Here is a 21,821-nt window from a genome sequence, read left to right as displayed (position 1 = left end):
AATCTTTAAACTACTTGCCCCCAGATTTTAAAGGCATGCACTGAGAATTTCAAATTCAATTAGTTGCACAGTATAAGAGACAAAGAATGGAGAGCAAATGAGGGAACACATTTGGTTCACATTCCTAATCTCACTGTATTTATTCAAATAATGGACTAACACATAGAATTCTCACCACTACTTAAAATATTATGTGTTGTTCCCCATCCTCCTTCTGTGTTCTGAACCTAGAAAGTAGTTCCACTTGTATGATGCAAATGTATATTATATGCATTTACCAGGTATTTGTTCTATAGAGACTGAAGGGAAAATCGCACTAGCATAGGACTCTTTGAGATACATGAAAAATTCCTTTTATAAAATCCATGTAGACTGTTCAGAAGCAGACAAGATGACAAAGGAAAAAATTCTTTTGAGAACTTCTAATTTCTCCTGTGAGATTCCTCAAATACGGATATTGAAGAAAAACCTGGAGTCTAGCCAATTGCTAGACAAAGAGAAAAGACTACAGGCTGTTCCTTCCAATACTCTCAGGATTGAAGGACAGGCAAGAAGCACCGAGCCGGGCAATAATCCAGAGAAATCCAGTTCAGTCCCACCAAACATGGGCATTCTGACCTAAACAAGCAGAGAAAGACAGACGGAGAGGAGGAAAGGAAACGTAAAAGGCTTCTACTTACCAGAGTCGCAGCACGCCTTGGGCAGATAGAGAGAGAGCCTTACGGAGCAGCTCAGCCGCATCGCACACACAGTGTAAGCTTGGGGTTAGCGTCCAGCATGCGACTGTTTGTTTTTTTGTAAAAAAGAACCCCAAACAGGTCGTCCTCTTTTTCCCTTTTGTGCATTTGTGCTTAAACTCCAAAGGGTTAGTGAAACTTGTAAGCAAGGATGTCAGTTAATCAGAACAATACTTCACATGAAACACACAAACAGTAACAGGGGACACATCATGCTCAATGTAGTGGTGCTCAGCAGCTTGTCTTTCTTTCTTTTTCCCCCCCTTTTTTAACCTTTCAAAATGAGAACTGGGTGTTCTCAGCAAGCAATTGTTAAAACTTTTCACATACTCCCTTATATGGTGAAGCAATAAGCCATTAGAAGTGGGCTACCTTACATAAGGATGCTAAACCAGCATATTCTTTCTGGAAAACTACTCTCAAACAAATCATAGCTGGTTCTGTCTTGTGATCTTTATAACTCTAGCTCCTGATGCACCAATTTCATACCCAAGGACCAGAGTCAAAGCATGTTTTGTCTGAATATCATTTTGAGCATCATCGAGACCAAATCTAACAACCACATGAGCTTAAATTTTGACCTGCCCCACATAATTTGGCCATTGCTTCACAACATAGGAAATAAGCAGGCAAACACATATATATCCCAGAGACACATGTATATAATATGGTAAGTTTACATATACACACAAAAATCCAGGAAGAACTCAGGACAACCAGCAGGAACTTGACAATTTTCCTATGGTCTGGGAAGGGAACATGAGTGGGAAGTGGTAAAGATGTCACGCTATGGAATGACCATGGGTGAGGGGAACCAGCGTCTCAGTCAGTACAACCAATCCACCAGTTTGCTTGGAAAATGAACATTTCTCATTTATTTAGTAGCTATGAAAAAAAATATGGAGGAAGAAGTACATGGCCTTTTCTTCCCAATATTCAGAACTTCTGGCTGTCAACTTTTGAATGACAACGCCATGAAGGAGTAATCTTGCTGCCCTGTGATCAGATATAATATAGGATTTATATTCTCTTCAATTGCGGTCTGCCATAAAATGGCAGAAACAGAAACTGTAAATCAGGTCTACAGCATTGGCCATAAGTGCCTTCTAGTGTTCTTGACTGACCAATACATCATGGAACCCCAGTAAAGAAACACAAGACAAATGGCTGCTATGGTGAGGTTAAAAATTAAGTCACATTGGTCATGGAAAGCTAGTGAATATGATTCTCAATCAGCAAAGCTGCTTTCATACCATTCAAAAGGTACCTTTCCTATTTGGAGAGAGAAACTAAATGTACCTTTTGTTCTGTCTGTTGGGCCAACTGGCTCTGAAGTTGCTGAAGCTGGTTTGCTGAACCATCACAAAGGTCATGGTAAGCCTTATTTAGGGCATTTAATTGTTCAGATATTTGTTCCTTCTCTTTTTCTGAGAGCCTAGAAGATGAAACATTGAAGCTCTTTTAGGGAAAAACGTTCTCTTCTAAAAATAAAATATTTTAAACAGACAAAAGAGAAAATAACCTCTCATTTACCTATTACCCAACTATCCACCTTTGCCAAGTTTTAGTATCATACCAGATTTACTTTAGATCTTTTTCATGGAATAAGACATTACGGATATATTCAAAGTCCCATGTACATTTGTCACCAACCCTGTTCTTTTACCTTTCTCCCTAGAGGTAATCGCAATCTTGGATTTGGTGAATTTTGCAACTACCCATCAATTTATTGAGATTTCCTAAGCCCTCCTTAACTCTCCCACTTTTTTCTTAATCTATCATTCCTCCCTACGATCTTCAGTATCTTCTTTTTGTAGTCCAGACCCCACAGTCCATAGTCTCTATTAGCTCCCCATTATTAGCCTTGCACTCTGTCCTTGCTAATGTGATTAAACTCCTGCCCCAGATCAATAGAATCACTGGACTTCTCTGCTCCTGCCTGCAGGCTAAGTATATCCTCTGTGTGTGTGTGTGTGTGTGTGTGTGTGTCTCGGGGTGGGGGGAGGGAGGAGACCCTATGGAGGAGATCCTACTGGTTTCCAGCCTCTAGTGGACCTGAGAGCTTCCTGACAACCTTCTTGGAGGCCCCAGTCAATCCCAATTCCTTTGCCCTGTGAGGGAGCTATCCTCACAGCAAACAACCTTTCAGTCTATTTCAAAAGGAATTGCAGACCACTGGGCACGAATTCACTCACCTTCTGGCTTCACTCCTTACATATTTACCTCTATTCACACCTCTCCTAATCTCCTTTTCCTCAAACCTCATAGGAAAAGCTGTCTTGACTCTGGTCTAGGGTTGTACTTTCTACCCACTGATAAATTGTGTCCTCTCCTATAACTCTGGGACCCCTCTCCTGTTATTATTCAATCTCTTTCTCCCTTTTGGTCCTTGAGACTCAGTCCATAAACATAGCTAAGTTCCTCTGATCTTTCAAGAAGAGGTCTTTCTTGATTGTATATTCTACTCTAATTATTTACTGTATTATTACTGCCCTTTCCTATGGCTAAGCTTCTTGAAAGAGTAGTCTAATTTTGCTATCACTAACTTCCTCACCTCATGTACTCCCCGTCATACTGAATCTGACATCATGCCTCAACTTTTCATCAGTCATCAAAAATTTCCAACTTGCCAAATTCAAGAGAAACATCTCAGTCTCAGTCTTTCTTGACCTCTGACCACTTTCTCCTTTTTGGCACACTATTCTCTCATAGGTTCTAAAGTATTACTCATAATATTCCCTCTATTTCTATAAGGCTTCCTTTACAGGCTGAAAAGTACCAAGACGCCCTTGAACCCTTGTAAACTAATCCATTCATGGTTTCTACTATGCTGATGACTCAGATCTGCATCACTTTAGACTTCTCTCATTAATTCTAACACACCTCCCTATTGGACAACTTTAGTGGAACTATGTAAGGCATAAATTAACATATGAGGTACCTTCTAATACATTCTAAGTATTTCCACTCTTATGTCCTGTGGGCTCTTCAGGTTCATAATGTCTAAGAATAATGCTGCCTTCTCCCTCAATCCACACCTTCTCGTGTATTCCCTATCTTGGTTAGTGACATCACCATACATTCAGAGACCTAAGCCAGAAACCTAGAAGTTATATCTGACAATCTTCATTCGTCACCAAACCCTGTAAGTTCATCATCCTTAATAACTTTTGAATTCTTGCCCTTCTCCACCCTCAACATTTCTCGCCTATATTATCACAACAGCCTCTTTACTGGTCTTTGGCCTCCACTTTGTGAATGTATTCTCTGTAAAACTGTTCTAGAAATCTTCATCAACAAAATCCAATCATATAGAAGAGACTCCTCCCCATAGTCAACAAGGTAAAATGCAAACTCTTCAGCATGAACAATGAGGCTCTTCAGAATCTGGCTCTTGCAGCCCTAAATTCTCCAGTCTCCCTGTGACCTTAAGTCTTAGCCAAGTAGATTCAGTCCCCTACATGTGCCAAAATTTCTCATTTAATACTCACTTATGACCATGCTTGGCCAAGAAGATCTGTGAGGTTTTAATGGCCTCAGAGACTTGTTCCCTCTTGGTTGTCAGTTCCTCTGCCAGAACCTAGGTGGTAGAAACAAAGAGTATAGCCTCAGAACCCAATCGATCAAAGAATCAAAATTATTTGAAATAACTTTTTAAAAATCCTAGGGAAAAACCTAGCTTAGGTCAGATTTTTATTACCAATAAGCTATATAAAGTTGATTAAGAAGGTAAAGTACAAATAGGATGACTTCTTAAATTTCTTTAAGTTAGGCAGTTAACATTTATTGAGAATATCATTCCTGGGATGGCCCATATGTGATTTGTTTTATTCCATCTAACGCATTCTTACATATTATTAAGAGACAGATGGCTCTTCTACTCACCTGCTGTTCTAAAATAGCTTTTTCAATGTCCGTTGATTCTTTGGTCTGGGATGAGGTAGCTTTGCTTTGTGTGTTCCTTGCTAGGGTAGACACCCAGCCCAAAAGTTCTTTAACCTTCTCCACATGCTCCTGCTTTTCCTCTTCTACAACTTTCTAGAACAGGAATTAGAAAATCAGTATCTTGGTCAATGTCTTATTAAACTGGCCTGACTTCTGATTTCCTAAAATAGAGATACAAAAGTTACCTAAATCAGTAGGAAGCTAAAATAACCCCAAGATAAATATAATTTACCCAGTCTAGAACATTGTTCATAGGTGCTTAACTGTGTGATACTAGTAGCCAAATTCAACATATCTAGGTTAGCACCTTTCTAAAAAAGAACAATTTTTTTAACATAATGTATTCAATAATTATTTACTGATATTTTTTTTTTAATTTTTTTTTTCAACGTTTATTCATTTTTGGGACAGAGAGAGACAGAGCATGAACGGGGGAGGGGCAGAGAGAGAAGGAGACACAGAATCGGAAACAGGCTCCAGGCTCCGAGCCATCAGCCCAGAGCCCGATGCGGGGCTCGAACCCACGGACCGCGAGATTGTGACCTGGCTGAAGTCGGACGCCCAACCGACTGCGCCACCCAGGCGCCCCTATTTACTGATATTTAAATATCCTTTAAATATAGCATCTTTTTTTTATGATTCTTAGATTTACAGGTAAAGAGAATGAAGTCTACAGAGATTAAGTGAGATAGTTATGACATAAAGGAAGTTTTTTGCTAATTCACATAGACAAAAATTGGTATGAGTTAGTATTTCCAAAGCGTTTCTTTTATAAAAGTGAGCAACATACAGAAACTTATTTTGCAAAGACGTAGATTTGTATAAGATTATATACTCATTACAACAAATTCACATAATCTGAAGTGCATAACATATATCCCTTTAATCTCATTCCCCAGAATTTTGGTGTCCACCTGGCCCTTGAACAACACAGGTTTGAACTGGGTGGGTCCACTTACACACGCATTTTATTTTATAAATACAGTTCTTACATAAATGTATTTTCTCTTTATCATGATATTCTTAACATTTTCTTTTCTCTAGCTTACTTTAAGAACACAATATATAATAAATCTCTTTCATAATTTTAACAGTTTCATAGCATCCCATTGTATGGAATTTGTATGTTTCCAATTATTTCCCATTAACAAATTATGCTTTATTAAGGATCTTTGTTCATATCTCCTTTCTTCATATTTACAATATATCTATAATGAAGACACTTGGAAGTGGGAGAGTTGGACATTATACAGTCAATCCTCATTATTCAAATTCCATATTTGTGAATTTGTTCTACTCACTAGAATTTATTTGTAACTCCAAAGTCACTACTTATAGCAATTTCGTAGTCTTTTCCAGATATGCCCAATGTTCCCAGCTGAGGGTGACACTGTACCTTCTCGTTCCAGCTCTCATACTATAAACAAGTGTTGTTTTCACAGTCTATTTAGTATCATGTTTTTTCACAATTTTTGTTGGTGATTTCACCATTTAAAATGGACCCAAGCAGGGCACCTAGGTGACTCAGTCGGTTAAGCGTCCCACTCTTGATTTTGGCTCAGGTCATGATCTTGCAGTTTGTGAGATCAAGCCCCGCATCAGGCTCTGCGCTGATGGCACGGAGCCTGCTTGGGATTCTGTCTCTCCCTCGCTCTCTGCCCCTCCCCCACTCATGCTCACGCTCTCTCAAAATAAATAAACTTAAAAAAATAATTGATTTATTTTAAAAATAAATAAAATAAAATAAAATGGACGCAAGCACAGTGCTGAAGTGCTATCTCATGTTCCTAGGCAAAAGAAGGCTGTGAATGCCTTACAGAGAAAATGTATGTTAAATAAACTTCATTTAGGTGTGAGGTACAGTGCTCTTGGCCTGAATCAACAAAATATATTAAATAAGGTATTTTTAAACAAAAACACACATAAAACAAGGTTATGTATTATTCACTGACAAAAATGTGTGACCAGAGGCTCACAAGATCATAACCCTGTATTTCCCCTAAGTGTAAGAGTGCAGTATTTCCTAATGTGGTGTGCATAGTAACTTCACAAAACACGACTACTGTGAATAATGAAAATTGGCTGTGTGTGCACTTTAAATTTTGCAAGAGGAAACACAGGATTTCTATTTTCAAAATGATTTAGGACCCAACCATCCTCACCTCTTCCTCCTCTAGTCGCCGGAGCGCATCACTGATGTATTTTACATGCTGAGTTGTTAAGGTCACCAGAGCTGTGTAGCGAGTCCTCAAGTCCATGAACTATGGTTCAGAAAAACAATTTAGATAAATTATCTGCCGGAAAAGTATATTTAAATAGTTGAAAATGAGAGGAAGTTTTCATGAAATCACATGCTCAACAGAAAGGTGAACCCTAAATCAAACTGTCAGGGCCCCAACAAACAAATCTTTCCTTAAGGGAAGACAGTGGCATGTCCTTTCCCCACCCTTTCACCTCTTGCGTGATGGCATCTGAGGAGGAAAGCATGCGACGGCGCTTGCCAGGGGATTTCTGCTGTGATTCCACAAATGCCTTGTATGTCATCAGTTGCAATTCATAGTCCTGGGAGAAGAAGACATTTCACCACATTTACACATACTCATGCAACATAACTCATGCAACAGAATCATAGTATTTCATTGCTGGAAGGCACTTTGGTGATCATTTAAACCAGTGATTAGCAAACTTTTTGCTTAAAGGGCCAGGTGGCGCCTGGGTGGCGCAGTCGGTTAAGCGTCCGACTTCAGCCAGGTCACGATCTCGCGGTCCGTGAGTTCGAGCCCCGCATCAGGCTCTGGACTGATGGCTCAGAGCCTGGAGCCTGTTTCCGATTCTGTTGTCTCCCTCTCTCTCTGCCCCTCCCCCGTTCATGCTCTGTCTCTCTCTGTCCCAAAAATAAATAAACGTTGAAAAAAAAAATTTTTTTTAAAAAAGGGCCAGGTGGAAACTATCAAGCCATACGCTCTGTCCTAGCTGCTCAACTCTGCCACTGTAAGGGAGGACAGCTGGAGACAATCAGTAAATGAAAGGGTGTGATGGTGTTATCATAAACCATCATGGATGGACACTTGAAAGCTGAAGTTCATAGAATTTTCATGTGTCATGAAGTATTCTTCTTCTTTGGTTTTTGGGGTTTTTCTTGCCATTTCTCATGGGCCATGGAAAGATAGTGTGCAGGCTCAATTTAGCCTGTGGGTCATAGTTTGCTGACCATCCTCATCCTCTCATACATTGGGAACCTGAGGCCTAGAGACAGGAAGCGTGTCTCCCTGATTACTCAGTGGGTGAGCAACAGAGAGATCCTAAACCGATGCTCTTCTCATGTTGCTGTGCTATGCTGACATAGCCTCTGCCATCCTGAGAGTGCTGTCCTCATCCAGGACCCCTTCCTATCACATACGGATGGGTGCCAGGGAGCCTCTTATTACTCTCCTGCCTTTACTCTCTTCTCAATTTCTTTTCTATCCTGCCACTAGAATAGCTTTTCTAAAACACAATGATGATCACCTCATTCCTCTGTTTGAAAGCTTTTAATGATCTAGAGCAGAGCTTCTCAAATAGCAACATGTACATAAATCATCTTGGGGATCCTGTTGAAACTGAGATCCTGATTTGGCAGGTTAAAGATTCTGCATTTCTGACAAGCTCCCCAATGATACTGATGCTCCTGATTCTAACACCCCATTTTGAGGAACAAGAATAGAAAGTAAAGCCAAGAGAACTGAACAAGGCCTTTCATAGGCTGGCCTCAACTTTCCCTTCTCATTTTCCACAGTCACTGCTTCTTATGTACCACACACCATCTAGCTATGTCAGAATATTTGCTATTTCCTCCTATAATCATTATATTTCCATTCCTCTGTGCCTTTGACTATGCAGTTCCCTTGGACTGGAATGCCCTGCTTTTTGTTGTCTACTTAGAAAACTCTAGGCAGGAAAAAAACACAGAATGAGTTCCTTAAGCAGCCTAGAGCAGCAGTAAAAAAAAAAAAATTATTACTATTACTACTACTACTATAATAGTACAATATTAGTAGTAATAAAATGGTAACAATAATAAAAGCAGGTGCTACCATTTACTGAATGTATCTTAAGTTTGAGGCAATGTCCTATGTATACACTATCCCAGGTAATCTTTATAACCATTCAGTGAAGTACTGATTCCATTTTGTAGATTTAGCAACAGGCACCCAGAGAGGCTAAGTACTTGCATAAAGTTTTAAGCCTAGAAAATGGTGAAGCTAGGATTTAAACTCAATTCTTTGTGATACCAAGTCTTTAGTTATTAACTAAAGAAATGGGTTCATTCATAGAATATTTGTTGAGCAACTACTATTACCTATCATTGTTCTGAGTGCTATATGCAGAGTGGAGAACACATTAGAAAAAACCTTGCTCCCTTGGAACTTACATTCTAGTGGGAAGGAACACAATAAACAAATAAATATATAATAATCTCAGGTCATTTTTATTTAGAGACGTTATCAGAGAAATAGGGAAGGGGGACCAGATCATGCATGGCCTCATAAACTATACACGGCTTTAAATTTTTATTATGAGTATGATATGAAGTCACTAGACAGTTTTAAGCAGGTGACTGACGTGATCCAATTTACCATACTTGAGCTATTGTAAGGTGCACATCTCCCCCACATTTTAGTATCTCTAAAATTAGAATGTGTCTTACAATCAATGGTATTTGCAAAATTAGCAGAATTTCTTCTTTTTTGGTAGTGTATAAGATAATGGTGTGGCTTATAACTGACAATGTCTGAGATTCGGTGACATGCAGTATGCTCTAAAAAGGTGGGTCTAGTTACTACGTGGGAAAATAGCCTATGGGGCAGGCTGAGCAAGAGATCAGCTCAGAGGATTAGAAGAGTCTAAGGAAGATTCCTCACTCAGATGTGAAACAGGGAAATGGGGACAGGTGGGTGGGTAACAAGAGATAGATCAAGGACATATTGGAAGATGAAGCCAAGCTGTTCACAGACAGAACATAAAGTTTAAGGTAAAGAGAAGATTTAAGGGTAACTCTTGGGTTTTTTGCTTCAGCAAGTGGGAAAATGGGACACTCCTGAAATAGGCGAGACCTGAGAAGTACATGTGAGAGGAAATCCAAAACATTCTGTTTCTGACATGGCAAGCTTAAAAAAACCTGTGGATCATCTAAAGTGTGATTCCTTGAATCAGAGCTGATGTCTGGTACTACTCTGAGCATCCTCAAATGTAGGGCCATGAAAAGTACACATGTGCATTAACTGGAGGATTGGGCCAGCACCCCCCGCCCCGCAGAAGCGCTTACTTGTCCAAAAGCAAACCCGACAGTGACAAAGAAGATCTTTCTCTGCTAGAGATCATTTATATGCCTTTGGGGATATGGTAGAGTTACCTTTACAATAGTGGAGTATTGCTGGGAAAATTTTTGACACTGGTCCAGCTTTGTCTGATTCTTCTCGATTTCTGCAAACAGATCCTGGAAACCAAAGTATCACAACATTACCATTGTCCGTATTGTCATCAAAACAGCTGATCATTTATTATGTTCTAAGGCAGATTTCAAATCTTAGTGACATCAGAATCACCTGTGAGGCAATCACTGTCTTGCCAGGCCACCTCCAGAGTTTCTGATTTGGTAGGTCTGGGTAAGTCTGAGAACTTGCATTTCTAACATGCTCTCAGTAATGCTGATGCTTCTAGTCTGGACTCCACACTTGAAAAACCCTGCTCTGCAAATTTTACATGTATCCCTTCATTTAACCTTAACAACAATAACTTTATGAGTGAGATAGGTTAAACAAATAATGGACTATGTCCATTTTATTGATGAGGAAGTAGAATGCTGAGAAGTTAAGTAATTTGGTCAAGGTCTTATAGTGAGTGAGTGAGCCAGGACTGGAATCCCAGCAATTTAACACCAGACTTCATACTCTAAACTGTGATGTTAAACAAGATAAACAACAAAACACTAACAAGTAAAAACCACTTTGAATAATTTTTGTCCAGTTACATCTTTCCTGGTTTTCCATGCCCCATGTTCTAATCCTAGTAAAATCAAATGCAGTATCAAGAAACAAAATGAGGCAAGATAATTTTAAGCTTTCCACCTATGGTTTCATTATATAGTCTCTGAAACTCAGGTTTCAAAGGGACCTTACAAGTCTGTCTGGCCTAAGTGCAAAACCAGTATCATCTTGAGACCATCTTGCTTGAACTATTTTCAGAAGAGGAGTCTCAGAATACCTTGCTATTTGGGGGAAGCTTAATTGCTAGCTTTTCACCTCCTTCCATGATGAACTAACTCCTCCCCACCCCCCGCCCCCGCACACAACTTTCACCATGCTACTGCTACACCCACCGTCTGCTGGCTAAGCTGCTCCGACAGCACTCTGCTATCCTCTGCCTGGCCTGGCTTCATCATTTCTTGCTGGGCAGTGGTTTCCTCAATCCATTTGATGAGAGTTCCATGGCAGGCTCTGTAATCCCCCAGAACTTCCTGAATACTTTCTAGCTCAGATTGGCTGGAGGAGCATAGGGAAAGAAACTGCCATTAGACACCTTGGTACAAACACAATAAAGTAAATGGGGCAATTCCCTTCTTATCCCATTCTTCCAGTTGGGCTTGATCACAGAGGATTCATCTATTTTGGAGAAACAGTAGTACAATGCCAACGGAGACCTATGCACAGAAACAGTGCCCTGTGGGGTGAAAGTAAGTAGAAACCAGTTTTGCATGCTAGCCCTGGACACTGCTTTGGAGCCTGGCATCCCATGATGATCCTTGTCAATTTTTTTTTTACCTAGGCTGCCAAGGATCACCAGGATTGCCAATAAGATAGTGCTGGCTGTACACTTCTGTCTCCTGATGACAGAGTACCTGTTGGAGTACCACAGTTATGATTTAGGAATCGCTGTAAATTCTTGGGGAAAGATGGGTGAAAATACTAACTTTCAGTTAATTTCAGGAACAGTTTCTTATATCACTTTTGTGAGTCCAACCAGACTTGGGATAGTAATTCAATTACATAGTATCAATCCAAACTTTTGAGTTACTATAACTCCTCCCTCTCTGTATTTGCCTATCCAGACTAGCCTCAGTAAGGTAATTTTGTCTTTCCTATTCAAATCAGACATCAGAAGCAGGACTTCAAGTAAAAGAAATAAAAACCACTGAATTAGCAAATGAAAGTGGAAGCAAGAAATTCCTCAAAGCTCCACTATGAAAAATGGCTCATAGTTGGATTCAAAACTAATAAAACAAGAACCAGAACTCAAGATCTAGCCTTGAGAAAAGATTATCACCCTTCCAGTTTATATCCCAAAACATCACTGTCGTCATGGCTTAACTAGAGAAAAACTGGTACAGGAGAAGCATCGCTAACAGGACTATCACTGCTTCACCAAATGCAGCCTCAGGTCTGCTTTGGGGTTGATGGTCCCAATTTTCTGTCATTCATTTTGTCCAGAATTCATTTAATCTGTACCCTTCTCTATCACATCCTGCCTTTAAATAAGAATGTACAGCTTTCTGTTTAAAACCTAGTCCCTGAATCCTAATAGGAGAAAAGGGTGAGGCCACCACTCACCGGGTCTCGAGCTGGACAATGACCCGGTGCCAACGTTCCCGCAGCTGGGAGCCTTTCTCCTGACAGCGCTCCAAATCCAGGCTTCGCTCTGGAGTCAGACGACTCAGTTGTTCTGCCACTGCCTTGGCCTTGGCAATTTCCTCATCCAGGACTGTAAACACTGAATTCTTGTCCTTCACGTCACTAAGCCAGTGCTATAAAAGGACAAGTACAGCAACAGGTTAAATATATTCTATGCCAAAAAGGACTCAGACTAAGGTAGCAAACAAGAACATAGCCTATAACTGGCTCCGCGTTGTATCTGGGATTCACAAGCCAAACTCTATGTTTGCGCTAGAAATGCCTCCACAGTCCTCATGCACACAGGGAGGCCAAGGGCAGGCAGTACATTACAGAGATGTGCAAAGAATTAGTGTTTGAAACTTGGCTATCTAATTTAGAAGTGTAACTACTGATTGTATCTGATTTAGCTGTGATTTTATGGAAATCACAGAAAATAAAACAGAAAGGCAGTCATTTATTTCCCTTTCCAGCTAGATATTTTTCTCAGTCCCAACTTCTTTGGATCCACATTAAAATATATTAAATATGCTATCCTGCCCAGTTTATTTTTTTTTTTAATTTTTTTTTTCAACGTTTATTTATTTTTTTGGGGACAGAGAGAGACAGAGCATGAACGGGGGAGGGGCAGAGAGAGAGGGAGACACAAAATCGGAAATAGGCTCCAGGTTCTGAGCCATCAGCCCAGAGCCCAACACAGGGCTCGAACTCACGGACCGCGAGATCGTGACCTGGCTGAAGTCGGACGCTTAACCGACTGCGCCACCCAGGAGCCCCTATCCTGCCCAGTTTAAATGCAAATTTAAATCACTGTCATGCTGTCCAAAATTGCATTTCTCTGCTAACCCAAAGCAATGGATAGGTTAAGTCAAGCTCCTACGAAACTCAGAGCAACCAACCCGTAACGTAGACCGATGAGACTCCAGAGCAGAGAGATCTGCTGGTACTGCTTCTTCTTGACTCAGCTTGATTTCATAACCTTTGACCAAGAGTTCAGCATCCTGGATGCTACGCACTATAACATCGATTGTCTTTAGCCTGTGAGGGGAAGGTCACCTTCGTTAACACACACACATTTTAAGAGCTTGGCCACAGACTTGGAGCACTATAGAGAGGTTCACAAGATGTACTGCTAAAATCAATTTTACCATTACTAGATGATGACAGGGTTTTATAAAAATAAGAAAGCATGATATATGTGCTGCCAATTTCAGCCAATTCAAAATAAAGTTCTAGGTGACACTGGGACACACACACGTGGTGGACCAATGGGAGAAATGACATAAGGCCAGAAACCCACTCAACACTATGAAGAGTCTAAGATCTGTGACTCCTCAAGGTCATGGATGGATAGAGGGAAAATCTTCAAAGACTGTATTTAGCTTAACTGAAAATTTAAAATTTTCATTGTGTAGTGTCCTTTCTTTTTTTCAGAGCTATCTAATCAAAGAGAAATACTCCTAACAATGCAAATCCATCTCTCTTTCTGTATCACTGACATTTGTTTGCTGCACCCCAAGGAACCCACTCCAGTTACTTGGAGCGAAAGCCAAGGTCTCTCTTCATGGGTACATGCTCTTCAAGATCTGCAACCTCTCTGGATTGTTTGTGAAACACTCCAGGCACTTCCCCTTCTCATTCCAATGAAACCATTGCCCTCTGGATCCAAACCTGCAGCCTACTCACTTATTCAGATAGACTGTGGAGAGACCATACACATGGTCCATTTTCTCCACCAGCAGATTGAGTTCTGAGCGCAGAGTTGGGACACTCGAACCAGATGGAGACTGATGGAGAAAGCTGTTGCATTTCGTGGAAACAGTATCCAAGTCTGACCTCAGTTGCTGTAAGTCCTCTTGGGTACGCTGTCAGGAATAGGACACACAACAAAGATGGAAACAGAATTGAACAAAGAAGTAATAGCAAAATACTGCAAACAAGCTAAATGCCCATATGTGGGAGACTAGTTGAATAAACTGTGAAACAGCACTGAAGGGGGAGAATGGGAAGAACACACACAAGTATTTCCTGAACACAATATTTGGACTATAGACAAATGTGCAGGCTAAAGACAAAAGGAACCATAAATAAACACTGAACTCCAGTTAGTAGGTTTGTGGAATTTTTCTAGTAGCATTGACTCAGCAATTCTAAACCTACTCATCTCTACATGCTAGAACTGAGCAATAACATAAAGTGGGTTTCTCAGTCTTAGGGAAGGAAGTTACAAATATGGAAATGAGAAAAGTTAGAATGAGACCTGTGGTGTTGGTTTGGAACCAAATGGAGACAGATACATATGAATTCACAGTTATGTCTGTGTGTGTGTGAGAGAGAAAAATTGATAGATAAATATATTGGTCTACCTTTGTGATACATTTATGTGAATATAATGATACACACATCTATACACATATATGTGTATACATATAAGTATGCATGTGTGTAACATTGGGGTGTGCCTGTATGTGTGTGTGCATTATGCGTTTGTAAGTATGTGTTTTTCTAGCTCTATCTGCTGAGCAGGCCTAGAAACAATGACACCCCAATGATAATGAGCATGCTTATATGTAGATCTTGGTTTCTAAATAGCATTCTCTACCTAAAGGAAGCAGGACTCCTTGGAGAAATGGCTGATTCCAGGGTTAGGGCTGGCAAAGGCAAGATGAACCTGAAATATCTCATTTTGTTAAGAAATAAGAAAGCACTCAAAGAATGGTGGGACATGTTAAAATGACATAGATACCAGCTTGAAGGGGCTCTCAATAGCCCCTTGAGAAATTCTGACATCAAAATAAAGACAGTAACAACTTATAAACCATTAACATAAGAATCCATAAGTCCATACTGACATAAAGAATGAAGAAAGGGGACGCGTGGGATGCTTAGTCAGTTAAGCGTCCAATCCTTGGTTTTGGCTCAGGTCATGATCCCACAGTTTTTGAGACTGAGCCTCGCATCAGGCTCTACACTGACAGCAGGGAGCCTGCTTGGGATTCTCTCTCTCCCTCTCTTTCTGCCCCTCTCCCACTTGGTCTCTCTCTCTCAAATAAATAAATAACTTTATTTAAAAAATTTTTTAATGTTTATTTTTGAGAGAGAGAGAGAGAGAGAGAGAGAGAGAGAGAGACCATGAGTGAGGGAGGGGCAGAGAGAGAGGGAGACACAGAATCCAAAGCAGGCTCCAGGCTCTGAACTGTCAGCACAGAGCCCAACGTGGGGCTCAAACTCACAAACGCAAGATCATGACCTGAGCCGAAGTTGTATGCCCAACCGACTGAGCCACCCAGGCACCCCAATAAATAACTTTTAAAAAAGGAAGAGAGGAGGGCATAGAATAGAAATTTTAAAACGTAAAAGGAACAACAGAATTAGATAATCACCTTTTGGCAATAGTCATACTAATAATTAATTCAGTCAAGAATCAACACTAGTTGCTAAAAAACTAGTTGGTGAAAGTGTGATGTAAAACAAGATATTTACATGGTCTCCAAGTATCCCCCCATAACATGCGTAGTAATTACAAAGGGGAAAAGAGCAACAAGCAATACAAGTTATCACCAGTAATGGGACAAATCAACGTCACATGCTTCCTGATATCATGTGCTGAGGACACACAATCATTTCTGTGGTATTACTGCCAAAAATGTGTAACCTATATCTAATCATGAAGAAACCTCAGATAAACACAAAGAAAAGAATAGCCTACAAAATAAATGACCTGCACTCTTCAAAACATTAGGGGTGGGGTTGGGGCACCTGGGTTTGCTCAGTTGGCTAAGCATCTGACATTGGATGAGGTCATGATCTCACATTCCATGAACGTTAAGCCCCTCATAGGGATCTCTGCTGTCAGTGCAGAGTCCACTTTGGATACTCTGTGTCCCTCTCTCTCTGCCCCTCCCCCACCTGCACGTGCATGCAGGCACACTCGAAAATAAACATTTAAAAAAATGTTAGGGTCATGAAAGATGATAAAAAGTTGAGAAATTATTTCAGTTTAAGGAAATTTAAAGAGACACAGCAACTAAACACAATGTGTGATAGGTACTGGATTGAGTCCTATACTAAAAATTTGGAGGGGGTGGAGAATACCCAAAAAAGGCATTATTAAGTCAACTGATGAAATTTTAATAAAGTCTTAGATAACAGCATTATATCAATGTTCATTTCCTGATTTTAATCATTGTCCTGTGGTTACATAAGGGACTCCCCTTGATTTTTGAAAATGCACACTAAAGTATTTAGGGGTAAAAATGTATCATGTACAGAACTCACTCTAAAAAGAAGAAAAAGATTATTTAAAAAAATTTTTTTAATGTTTATTTATTTTTGAGAGAGACAGACAGCGCAAATGGGGAAGCAACAGATAGAGAGGGAGACACAGAATCTGAAGCAGGCTCCAGGATTTGAGCTGTCAGCACAGAACCCGACACGGAGCTTGAATTCACGAACCGCGAGATCATGACCTGAGCTGAAGTCAGATGCTTAACCAACTGAGCCACCCAGGCACCCCCTATACTCTTTAAAGAGCTCTCAAACCATCCCAAGTAGAAATGGTCTAATAATACTCAAACTTCCTATAGCAATGTTTGTTTAGAAATCTGTAAATATCCTAGGTACTATCTTATGACATCTCTTATACTCAAGTTTCTAATTGTGACTTCAACCTTTTATTCTTCTTTAAACTATGCTATAAGCCCAAAGCAAGGACTTTGGCTTACTGGTCTTTACATACCTATGAGCACATAGCAAAACAATTAATATTTGCTGCTTTTACTTCAGAAACACTGCCCTACATTTTGATGGCATTTTACTTTTTCAGGAAACTCATTATAGTTAAGTACTATATCACTTAACTTCCAAAGTTTTCCAAAACTTTGAGCAGACAGTAACATCTCTACTACGCAGTCTTAAAATATGTAGCCCAAATACAGTGCTTAGAACAATTTGCCAGTCAGTTTGCCTTCCCAAGTGTGTAGAAAACTAATCAACATTCAGCGACACACTGGGAGTTGAAATCATTCTTTGCCACAGGTAAAGGCATTTATAGGCTGCAGGGAAGGACTCTTGAGAAGGAATGCCATGAGTCTATTGTTTTATGTCTTAGGCTCCATATTGTCTTGACACCCATTCACTCTGAAAGCATGTGCACTGCAGGCAGCACCCACCTTGCTCGATGCTTACCTCTTGCTCCGCGATCCTTAATGCACTATCCTGCCGGGCATCTTTGTCAGTCCTAGAACTGGCTGGAGACTGAATTCGTTTGATCAGCCGCTGTTCACACTCCTCCAGGCGTAGTCGGATATTCTTCAGCTCTGAAATGTACGTCTTGGCCACAGTTTCTTCTTTGTCCTCTGTGAATGCACAAGTACAGAATACCATTAACCACCACAACAGAAATCAACAAACCTGAGAATAATAGATTCACCCTCAGACAGAGGGCAACAGGCCTGATATTCCACAAATGAAAGTAAGGCCTTATATGGGGGGAAGCTTCTGCCTGATCCTAAATTCCCTGCATTATACACTCATCGTTAAGGATCTAAACATGTTATCTCCACAAGAAAATGTGACAGGCTGATAAGCAATGACAAATAAGGCCTCTTCTTCCATAATCTAATTTTCAGAATTCATCTCCATAAGTTTTTCCCTATCTCAAGTTTTTAGCAACTCAAATGGTAAAAAGGTGGTACTTTCTAGTCTATATGAAGGGTCCAGCAGCACCCTTCAGGGCTCTCATTCCACCATTCCTCTCCCTCTTGCCAAGGCACACACCATTCTCTATGGACTTCATCAGGTGCTGGAAGTGGGTTTTACAAGCCTCCACCTCCTCTTCCAAGCGCAAACGATCAGCCACTGAGAAGAGCAGAGAGTCACGGCTATCCTGCAGAAAGTCTTCATAGTGGGCCTGGAGGTTCTTCATAACCTGGTGGCACTCCCCTGGTGCTGAGGCTCGAAGCTAAAGAGAGACACAGAGAGAAGGAAATAAAAGAAATTTCAACAGAATGGGAACATAATACCTTCTCCCTTTCTCCTTTTTATTGATGTTTAATATATAGACAAATCAGCTGCACATACCATAACTGCAAACATGTGTTTTTTCACAAAAAGAACTTGTCCATGTCATTGGCATTCAGATCAAGAAACGATATTACTAGCACCCCAGAAGCACCCACTGTGCCCCATTGTACACAACCCTGACTAATGGTTAATTCACCATTATTCCTGTACAACATACATTTATACAAGAGCTGCAGAGTGAGAAGAAGCCTTTAGTTGGCCAAGAAAACAGGAGATCTTGTTTGTTTTCATCAGGAATTTCCTTAACCATTCAGGCTGCTGTTTTTCGTTTCTAGGACTCCCTAATTCTGAAACATCCCTGACTCCACTTTACTCCCTTTGGGTGGGCAGGAGTCTTACAGTAATGAAAAAAAGTTCCTTTTGAAAAAAGCTTGCCAATAGGATGTGAGCCTGAGGGAAGGCTTTTCACAATTACCTTTTCCAGGTTCCAGGTCTTTACAAGGTCAAGGTCCTTCCGCAGATAGTTCCAGGAAATAAGGCTTTTGGTGTTAACGTGTAGCTGATGCCAAAGGGCCATCACTTTCTGGTAAGACTGTTCGACCCTAGAAACAATAGAAAAGCTGGCTGTGGCTATTCTAAAACCTGAGCTCCACATTAGAGACCTTTCAGGGGGAAAATGTGATTGCCTTAGCAGAACTGGATTTATATGCTGAGCAGAGAAAGGCAAGTAATCAAATACTAACAACACAGCAATCTTTAGAACCAAATTAATTGACATAGTCAAACAATTTGGACTTACAATGGTATTATTAATATGATGTCAGCATGTTTAGCAGTCTTATAAATGTTACCTGTATATATAATGATCACGAGAAGTCAGAGAGAGGGTACACCCGTGAAGGTAAGTAATATAGAAAAGTAGAGATAAAATAACCCCATTTGGAATTGTTGAAAAACGACAATCCATATCAATGCTTAAAAATACATTACTGTGGTCTATATATTCACAAAACTGCTAAAATGTTTAAAAGTTAAGAACAACTTAAAAAGTTATCTGGCATATTAAAAACAAAAAACAAAAAAAGAACTGCAGTGTGAAGGACCGGAGAAGTTTTTTTCTAAAGCATCCTGTGCCTGATTCAATCTCAACTTCTGGAAGACTTACAGACTCTAAACTCTCACATACACAGACATATTCAACACACACATTACCTTGAATTTTTTTTTTTTTTTTTAACGTTTTATTTATTTTTGAGACAGAGAGAGACAGAGCATGAATGGGGGAGGGGCAGAGAGAGAGGGAGACACAGAATCGGAAGCAGGCTCCAGGCTCTGAGACATCAGCCCAGAGCCCGACGCGGGGCTCGAACTCACAGACCGTGAGATCGTGACCTGAGCTGAAGTCGGCCGCTTAACCGACTGAGCCACCCAGGCGCCCCTACCTTGAATTTTAAATTAAGAAATGTGACATGTAAGAATAGGATAGAAAATTAGAAGCCAGGACTTCACTTAAATAGGAGACTTTAAACCCATTTAGTTTATCTGCTCCCTCTCCAAAAAACCCATTAAAATTTCAGTGACGTCAAAATAAAGGATTGAAAATAGCGGGCTTAGGAAATTAGAATTCTGGGGTTGGGGAGGGAATAGCTGGTTTTTATTACAAGCTTCATGGTGTAATTCAGCTTTTAAAAATATGTATGTAGGGGCGCCTGGGTGGCTCAGTTACTTGAACGTCTGACTCTTGGTTTTGGCTCAGGTCATGATCTCACAGTTTGTGAGTCTGAGCCCCACCATCAGGCTCTGTGCTGATGGCATGGAGCCTGCTTGGGATTCTCTCTCCCTCCCTCTCTGCCCCTCCCTGGTTCTCTCTGTCTCTTTCTCAAAATAAATGAATAAACTTAAAAAAATATGTATGTATGTTACTTTAATAAAATATAAAGAAGAAAATTAACTGTCACTACAAAAATCAATCTGAGAGTTAACTGTTTATGATCAAGAATGATCACCGAATTGAACATAAGCATTTACTGAAAACCTACCATGTAGCTGCAAGCACAAGACTTGCTATCTTAATAGTAGGTCTTTCCCAAAAGAAACTTTAAAACTTGGCTGCTCTGTTTAAGATTGCAAATGCAGATTCATCCCTCCATCAATTCACTCAAGCCAAGCAGCACATGTGGCAGTCCAGAGAGGCCCCTGAACCAAGTTACCTGCTGGCCATCTCAATGGCATCCTTATTGGGTGAGGGGATAAGGAAACAGACCGATGGCACCATCGCCTCATTCCCTGTGGGGCTGATCACTTTCCACTTGGTCCTCTGCGAATTATCTTCCAACACACACTCATCATTCTTGCAAATGGTGATCTGAAGAGACAAACTTGTAAGTTATTGCTAGTGGATAAACCGACAACCTGTATGATGTGGTGCCTGACCCCAAAGCTATGAAATCCTTAAGAAAAACATCATTTTGGAGATCTGACATCCCTTAGTGAGGGTTCCTGATTTTGATGAAAAGATAACCTTATATAAATATACAACACAAGAAAGGTTGAGACATCAAAGAAATCAAGGAAGCAAGTGTTTGTTAAATGTTTATTACAGGTCAAGTAACCTAATATATGAAAGTTCTAAGGAGACTGTTTTAAGACCTCCAGAAACAATCTCTCTGCATCTACAGCTATTAGGGCAAAGGTTAAAGGGACATGAATAATCACAACTTTGCTTTTGTGATACTTCCCTCTTCCTCCCTTCTTGTCATCCCACTCAAATCCCTTGAAAAGGCTTAAGCATTTTGGAATCATCAATTCTTTCTCTTGGGAGACAAGGAACCAACATCCTCATCCCTATTTTATAGACAGAAATACTGAGACACAGAAAAGTGCCAGAGAAGTTCATTCTTACGCATTACAAATATTTGCTGAGCCTATTATGTGCCCGGAATTTTGCTGGGCCACTGAATGTAAGAATGGTAAGATGGTAAATTAACAAACATGGCTGATATTCCTCATATTCTGGTGGGGGTAAGAGTTATAATACTGTATGTCAAATGCAATTTACCAGGGAATGCATGGAAGGGACATGACCCAGTCTTGCCTAGAAAGGTAAAGAAGGATTATTCAGGACCTTGAAGCCACATTAAGGAATTTAGGCCATCTAAATAGAACTAGGGAATTGTTCTTTTTTTTTTTTTTTTAAGATCATTCTGGTAGAAGAATAGAGAATGCATTGATTGGGGAGGCTAATGCCATTATTCAAGTGAAAGAAATTATGGTCTAAATCAGGGTAGTAGCTGCAGGGACAGAAAGAAGTACATCTAATCTAAGGGATATTTATTTGCAAGTTGGTATTGATTTGGTATGGCTACTAGTTGTGGGGTATAAGAGAGGAAAAGCCAAAGATATGGCTCAGGGGCTACAAAGTATCATTTCTGACACCACTTAGGAAATCAGGTGGATGATGATACCAATC

At 40.2% G+C, this 21,821-nt stretch overlaps 1 protein-coding gene across 39 annotated transcripts in view; it reads right to left on the bottom strand.

Annotated features, from left to right (window-relative positions):
• MACF1 (microtubule actin crosslinking factor 1) overlaps positions 1 to 21,821 on the bottom strand; it is a 336,214-nt gene that overhangs the window by 122,653 nt on the left and 191,740 nt on the right. For all 39 annotated transcript variants that reach the window (XM_045482240.1, XM_045482265.1, XM_045482241.1 and 36 more), the window contains 14 exons: positions 20,563 to 20,717; positions 18,828 to 18,954; positions 18,107 to 18,290; positions 17,516 to 17,685; positions 14,015 to 14,193; positions 13,228 to 13,366; positions 12,269 to 12,462; positions 11,041 to 11,203; positions 10,075 to 10,158; positions 7,137 to 7,244; positions 6,845 to 6,943; positions 4,623 to 4,775; positions 4,229 to 4,317; positions 2,037 to 2,172 (listed from right to left, as the gene is read on the bottom strand). In XM_045482240.1, the coding sequence (XP_045338196.1) occupies positions 2,037 to 2,172; positions 4,229 to 4,317; positions 4,623 to 4,775; positions 6,845 to 6,943; positions 7,137 to 7,244; positions 10,075 to 10,158; positions 11,041 to 11,203; positions 12,269 to 12,462; positions 13,228 to 13,366; positions 14,015 to 14,193; positions 17,516 to 17,685; positions 18,107 to 18,290; positions 18,828 to 18,954; positions 20,563 to 20,717 (1,980 nt within the window). The remainder of the gene's footprint in view (positions 1 to 2,036; positions 2,173 to 4,228; positions 4,318 to 4,622; positions 4,776 to 6,844; positions 6,944 to 7,136; positions 7,245 to 10,074; positions 10,159 to 11,040; positions 11,204 to 12,268; positions 12,463 to 13,227; positions 13,367 to 14,014; positions 14,194 to 17,515; positions 17,686 to 18,106; positions 18,291 to 18,827; positions 18,955 to 20,562; positions 20,718 to 21,821) is intronic.

The sequence above is a fragment of the Leopardus geoffroyi genome, chromosome C1 (genome assembly GCF_018350155.1).
Source record: "Leopardus geoffroyi isolate Oge1 chromosome C1, O.geoffroyi_Oge1_pat1.0, whole genome shotgun sequence".
Classification (NCBI taxonomy): domain Eukaryota; kingdom Metazoa; phylum Chordata; class Mammalia; order Carnivora; family Felidae; genus Leopardus; species Leopardus geoffroyi.
The sequence above is the reverse complement of the archived record's forward strand: the minus strand, read 5'-3'. Positions and strand labels throughout refer to the sequence as shown.